Here is a 7464-nt window from a genome sequence, read left to right on the forward strand (position 1 = left end):
GCTTTCTTTTCCAATTGAATACAAAGAAAAAGGTCTTGTAACATGGCCAAAGAGAAAGAAGTCAACCGTCATGTCATAACGAAAGCATTCCATTTACCTGTAAAGAGTCAGATGTGTTCATAAGCAGTTAATTAGACACTTTGTAGCCGATGTAACGCAGTCATTTTGATAAGCCTTATGTATGTGGTGGACTTCCATAAAGTTGTGCCTAATGCATGTTCTTTTCCAAGCATTATGCTTGGTTGATATTTACTTAACTCATATTTTTTGGAAGCTCAATGTTTTGGATATCACTCGGATGGAATCAGTTCGCAGTCGCTGACAGATTCTTCGTAGATGCTCTTCGAGGCCATACATTGATCTTTTACCGAACTCCAGAGCTACAAGACACTGTTAATTTAATGAGCATCAAGCGAGTTTGCTTGTTTCCTTGTTTTATTCTCTTTCAGAAACGAATCTGCAGGCAGCGCAACACGATGAATGAGTCGGTGAAATAGCTGCTCCTGTCTCAGCATTGTCGTAGATGTTCTTCTCTTTGAAGGGACACTTCTTCTCAACACCTGGGAATGATACAGGTGAGGCCTCCCTTTGTGCCATCCTCAATCCGATCAATTTTCTCATGTTTTCCTTGCCAAAACAGAGGCCCTACTGGTCCGGAGAATGAGATGAATTGTATCCTCTCTCTCTGTCCCCTTCGACTTGATGTAAAGTTGATGTAACAGCTCAAGGGAACAAAGGGTACAAAACCAGAGGCCATGCCCCCACACACACCATTTTCTCCTTTATTTCTCTCCACTGGTCTCACTCTCGGGACAGGGACTACCGCTCGCCCATGTCTCGGAGATCTTTGGGCAATGCATCGAACACGTAGAAGATACACTTCATGAGCAGGTAGAAGAGACCCTCCACGTTTTAATTCTGAAGAATCTGTCACAGTCTGTGGCATCTTGCCAATGGTGAGGTGTCGACATCCACCACGGTGCATGATGAATGTGTCCAAAGACACTATACTTTTCTTGCCGAAAAATTATATATCATATCAGGTGTATGGAGAAGGGAATACACCGACCGACTAATTAATTAGCTCAATTTGTCAGATTTTATAGACAAGAATATTCTCTTGAGCTCATACATAAGTAGTATATTCATCTTTAGGAAAACAAAATTGGAATTGAATAATTAGAATTCATCCTATTTCATTAAATGTACCACTTATTGTTCCAGTGGTTTCTTTACAAAAACAAAAAAAAAAACATAGATTATAATTTTAAATGAATGCATCTATTTCCTTTCTTCTTAGAGGATATCAAAATTTAAAAGGCAAAAACATCAGAGAGTTTGGTGCCCTTGAAATAACCTGATAAAACATCAATATCATGCACAATGATAGGGGCAATCCTTCGATCTTCTTCAATTGCTTACATTGGGTGCAAAATAATAATGGATGGTGACTTGTTAACTAACTCATTTTGACATCTCTAAGCTTGAAAAGTCATCATCAAGATTTAGGATATACAATACATTAACTAAACTCATTAAAAGCTAGACAATTGGGATCTTTAGCTGCAAAAATAGATCCAACTTATCAGTGACTGCAACACCTTTTCTGCAAAGTTTTGTGATGAACTCAGCACCCCCAATGGAATTTCTTCTAAACTCTTTCTTTAATAATAGAAGCTTACCATTCACGATCCTTATTTTATTATTTACAATCACCATCATCACAATCCCTAGTTTGTTATTTTATTATGCATGAAGTTGTCTTCATGCACAATCATCATCATCATTATCATGATCACCGTCGCCATCACCACCATACTTGCTTTGTTTCGGTACTTTCCTCTTTCCATGATCCCTTTCACTTCTTTTCGTTGCCTTCTTGTCTATCTTCCTCCTCTCACTCGTCTCTTTTATGTTTTGTGACCACCTTGTCTTTTAGTTTAGGTGAAGACTCTGAATCTATCAATTAAACGTAATATCTACTTTGCAGTGAACAACCTCTCCACCTCCGACTTCATCATTTTCTCATTACTAAAGCGAGTGAGGAAGTTCTGAGATTGGATAATGCATCTAACCTATGGAGGATGCACCAGCTCCAACAGCACCTCCCAAGATATCATCATGACAGAGAGACGTGCTTTCTCACAGAGTCTTATCTAATCCTATCATTGTATGGGACTGTTATTTACCTTGGAACTTCTTTTCGTAGAGAAAAAAAGGAACTGTTATTTACCATGGAATTCAATCTTAGATGTTGCAGCTGTTAGGTCTTCAATGTTAGATTGTATAGTCTTATTTAATTAAATAAGATATATTATTAATATGATTGAATTCTAGTTATTGATCAATAGAAAAAGTTTAAAATTCCGTATAAGATTGTCTATGCTTACATTTAATATGATAGAAGATAAGATTTTTCTTTGCATCGATCTAAGATTGGTATGAAAAGCGACTTCGCTCTTGCCTTTGGCCAGCGACCAACGTCGTTGAGAAAAGCGAAGTTTCGCCCTTGCCTCCGGCTAGCGACCGCTGCAGCCACATTCCTAAGAGGCTCCACGGCCAATTCTCATTTTCCTCACCGCGGTAGCTTTTGCTGATCTGCCAACAGTCGACGAACTTAAGGAGAACGAAGGGCGGACTTAAGGAGAACGAAGGGAACGCTTGTGCCCTCACAACAATAGCAATCGCAAGCCTCACGCTTGTAAATCATTCTTGATATCCTTGTCAGGAGCACCGGGGATATGATACAGGAGCACCGGGGACATGATAGAAGATAAGTTTCCTGAGGAAATCTCGGAAAATCCTCTCTCTATTTTGTTTTAATGTATTTAAGTTTCTTCACTTTTTCAATAAAGCTTCTTTAATAATTATTCTTATCTTCTATTCTTTCCATCATGATAGTGGTAAAAGAGACATATGATGAGCTTCTATCTACCATAAAAGAAAAGTTAAGGCTGGCTATATAGACTACCCTTCCTGCTTTTTTTCCAAAATAGAAAAATATTTGAAAGAAAGAAAGAAAAAACCAAAAAACAAATCGAAGAGAGCCTTTAAGCTTTGCTTGTGCTGACCATTCTCCAACTTTCTCGAGGAGCTTCATGAGGTCTAAGTGAAGGAAAAACATATTAGTGGTGGGGGGAAAGTTCACCCCTAATTGTAACTCGTCATGTGGTTGCCCGATCATCACAAGGGACGAGACCCAGATAATATGACAATGACCTAAGCATAGCAAGAAAGGTGAATCCAAAAAGAATATTCTATTTATATCGTAAATTATTTCTTCGAGCTCAACCTACTATAAAGCTTATTAATTTAGTATTATCAGAATCAATTATTATTCACCTATAACTCTACTTTCTATTTGAGTAGATTGAAAATCTCACCTGACTATGATCTTTTTAAAGTTGATTCCTCGATGAATATTCCAATCATCTTGAAACTCATATCCGCACAATCTATGATGAAAGTGATGGAGACATCGAGAACCACACTGCCAAACAAAATATCCGAGGAGATAAAGTTAGTGGTTGAAGTGTTACCTCAAAATAAAATAATGATAGAAACAATGAGTGCAAAATAAAGAAAACGTACACTCCTACACAAATAATGTTAGATTATCACCCCAAGAACTTAAATCACATGTCCACATGTTAAAGGTATGGCGTGAGCTAGCTTTCTATCGCAAAAAATAATATTCTAACTTCTAAACAAATTCATATAATATAAAAAATATCTTGTATATTTTATCTAGACATTAATTTTCGAATCCTCGTCTTTTGTTAATTTGCATGACAAACAAAACACAAATGTTCAAAGTTATTATCATCCAATTCCTCAAATTCAAAAGACATAAATCTTCATTGGTAGTTTGGAGATTGGATGTGCTAAGCTGAGATTAACACATACTTTGAGCCAATAGTCTAAGACACAAATGCAAGAGAGCTGTCGTCACTGCATGGCCTGCATGCCTCCATGCATTAACGTGGACTTTGCAGTGGCAGAGAGAGAGAGAGAGAGAGAGAGAGAGAGATCTTGTTGCATAACGAGACACTTCCCTCGCCATTGAAGGACGCAGGCCGTTCACAACTGAGAGCTCTACTGGCATCCTTCTCCTGTGGTTTTTTCCCTTCTCTGAGGCAAGCATAAAAAGGCTCACATCAATGCTTCTTCTTGTTAGATTCACCGAGCTGTACCCACTTGTCTGCATGATGACCTAATTCATGATGCAACAGTGATTCACCTTTGCTTGATTGTTCTTTCCGACCTCTCTCTCTCTCTCTCTCTCTCTCTCTCTCTCTCTCTCTCGATGGAGAAAGAGGAGGACCAAAAGTTCCCTCCACTTGCATGCAGCCCTAGCTTGTCCTTTTGCTACTGTGCTGAATGCCAACAGAATCATGAATCTTTCATCTCAGATTTGTTGTCATGCTGCAGATTTTGTCGTCACGCCACAGGAAAGCGTGCTTAACGAGTGCTTTTCGTAGCAAATAGAATAGCATTTCCTAACTAAGATATATATATATATATATATATATATATATATATATATATATATATATATATATATATATATATATATATATATATATATATATATATAATCATTCCATGTGGGACATGTATTTGATGTGAAATCCAAAATCACTATTTTGGATGATGTGGTCACTATATCATATTTATCACAATCTGAGCTATGAAAACTACTTAATTTTTAATCCTTAAAAGGATAATAAATAGGGTAAATTTAAAATAAAAAAAATTAAAGGCTTTTTTGCTCCAAAAAGTACCCTTGTTTTTAGGATTCCCTAATAGCACCTCGTTTGTGTCTTTGATCCAGTTATAATATTTTTACATTACCTCATAGTATTTTTAGCAAGATAAAAAAATTTATATAGTAAAATAGCATAAAAATATTATGTTATAATATTTGTGTACTTCGTTATAGTATTTTTCTACTATTATTGAAAACACTATATAACACAATGTTTTAACATTGTAAACATAATTATTTTTTTTTCACAAAGCTTATAAAAAAGTATTATATTATAATATAGTATTTTTCTAACATTGCTGGAAACACTGTAACACCTCTAACTAGATCAGGAAAGAAGAGGAAAAAGAGGTAGGTGACTGTAAGTACTTCAGATATTAAATAAAAACAATGATGATATTAGGAAATTCAAAAAATGATTATACTTTCAACAAAAATTTTTGAAAAGAGTTTGTTTTTTTAGAATTCACCCTAATAAATAAAAAATAGAGAAGAAGTCACAGACCTAACACTAGAGAAATGTATTTTGCTTAATGAACCCAATTTAAAGACAGCATTATCACCAGAGAGCATATATTATTCTTTCGTTAATTAAAGGTTGGCTTTGCAATTAAATAAAGGGATCATACTGCGGATATTTCTCGATGAAGGAAAGGATCGGTCCTACTGCTGTCACCATGTGATTGTAATGCCTCAAAGTTTCAGCAAACATTACAAGGCAGCAACACAGTCCTGCTTGGATTCTATTTCCTATTGGCATACATCACGCTGTTATTACACCCTCATTGATCATCTAAACATTCATGGACATAATGAGCACAATTTGCTATGCGATGTATACTGAATGATCGTTGTATACGCCCTTCCAACTCTATGCATTGCTTATTAGCATTACCAACGTAGAGGAGGAGATCATCTAACAGTATCCCCACAAGAATGGCTCCTCGACTCTGAACTCGACACCGTCATCCGCCGTCGAAGGCGCCCATGACGAGGAGTAGCAGAAGCCTTCTCTTAGATCGAGCAGGAGATCGGGTAGATCGAAGAGAGCGCCGTGGTCGTCGCTCGGCGGCGTCGTAGGCGCAGGAGAGTGGGACAATGGCAGCTCCGTCTGGGTTGGGCATGGGCTTGGGGTGTGATCGTCGAATGCGGTGGCGGCAGCCAGCGACGCCGCAGCCTGGATGTCCTTGGGTTTTGCAGTGGCCGGCCGGGGCAGCCTGGAAGCCAACTCAGGGAAGTTGAGGTACGCAGACTGCCCCTTGATCGCCAGCGCCGCTACGTCGTGCGCTCGGGCGGCCATCTCGGCGGTCGGGAACGTCCCCAGCCAGATCCTCGACTTCTTCTTCGGTTCCCGGATCTCCGACACCCATCTACCCCAACTACGCATTCGAACGCCGCGGTAGGAAGCATGTTGCTTGCCATCATTGCCCGGCTTCTCGGCCTCCTCGCCACCAGCTTCCCTAGCTTTTCTCTTGGAGACACCCGTGGCTACATCGGTGGAGGGAGAAGAGCAGCAGCAAGAGGCGGGTGAGGTTTTGGTGTGAGAAGGGGATGAGGAAGAGTAGTTATTAGCTTCGCAGTCTTGGGTGAGTGGCTCTTTCATTATGGGCAGTAGTAGCAAGTGATGCTGTGTTGTAGCACAACCTGAATTGGTGATGGGCTTTTTATGCGCCATGGAAGCTGCGATGGGATCAGAGAGATACACGACAATAGGAAACATGCAAAACGTGAGTTCTATCACTCAACAATTGATTTCCTTATAAGCCACACGAAGACTAACATGAGTGCCATTTAACACACGATCTGCTCTCTTACCATCCACAGGTAGAAGGGCAGTGAGGCGGCGGCCATGGCAACCACAATGCTTTGGTGGCCAATGTAAGCTGCTAATTACCATCCATCATTGTGATGGAACGGGTGTCATGGAGACCGTGAAATCAATGTGCTCCAAACAGTGATCGGAGGCAGACAGGCGAGGAAATTTGTCATGGTCTAGTGGTTGGCAGTCCTCTTTCCATGGAAGAGATGTGGGCTCAGAATAATTCTTTAGGTGTAAGGTTACTTTCTTTTTTTTATTCAGAGATAAGGAAACACATCAAGACGAACAGTGATTCCTATATTATGTATATTTGTTTTCTGCTTCTTACTTTAAGATAAAGAAAACATATTGAGGAAAGACAGACGATTATTGTCTGTATAATTGTTTGCAAAGAATATTAGTTGTGCATTGTTTTGCATGCCTTTTCTAACCCAATACCACGCCAGCATAAGTTGTTACTTACACGTTGGTCGACCGAGTATAAATTATACGAAGGCGAGTCTCGGTGATTTGTGCTCAAAATTTAAATTTTATTTGTTTGATAGGATAACTGATTTATTAATGGTAATTTAAAAAAATTCAAAGTTTTTAATTTTTTTTCCTGCAAGGCATTATTATTTTTATTTATTCTCGTAAAGTATCTTTTATTTCTTTATTTATTCTCGTAGATTATCCTGTAAGTATAAAAATCATAATCATACTATTATGTGAAAAAATTTAATATCAGATAACGATATATCATATTTATGATAGGTATCTTTCGCTAGCTCTATTCAGAAAACCTTTATTTGATCTACAAGTTCATCGTTGTCGGATCTAAAAGTTACAACGATGTCGATTTGTAAGGAGAACTAGATTTGTATTCTTCTCTCTTCCT

At 38.4% G+C, this 7464-nt stretch overlaps 1 protein-coding gene across 1 annotated transcript; it reads right to left on the reverse strand.

Moving 5' to 3' along the window:
* Positions 1-5593: 5593 nt before the first annotated feature.
* LOC135672542 (ethylene-responsive transcription factor ERF038-like) lies at positions 5594-6603 on the reverse strand. The gene has a single exon (XM_065181035.1). The coding sequence runs from the start codon at positions 6486-6488 to the stop codon at positions 5685-5687; it is 804 nt and encodes a 267-aa protein (XP_065037107.1). The 5' UTR covers positions 6489-6603; the 3' UTR covers positions 5594-5684.
* Between the last annotated feature and the right edge of the window lie 861 nt (positions 6604-7464).

This window comes from Musa acuminata, chromosome BXJ1-4, assembly GCF_036884655.1.
Source record: "Musa acuminata AAA Group cultivar baxijiao chromosome BXJ1-4, Cavendish_Baxijiao_AAA, whole genome shotgun sequence".
In the NCBI taxonomy this organism is placed as follows: Eukaryota; Viridiplantae; Streptophyta; class Magnoliopsida; order Zingiberales; family Musaceae; genus Musa; species Musa acuminata.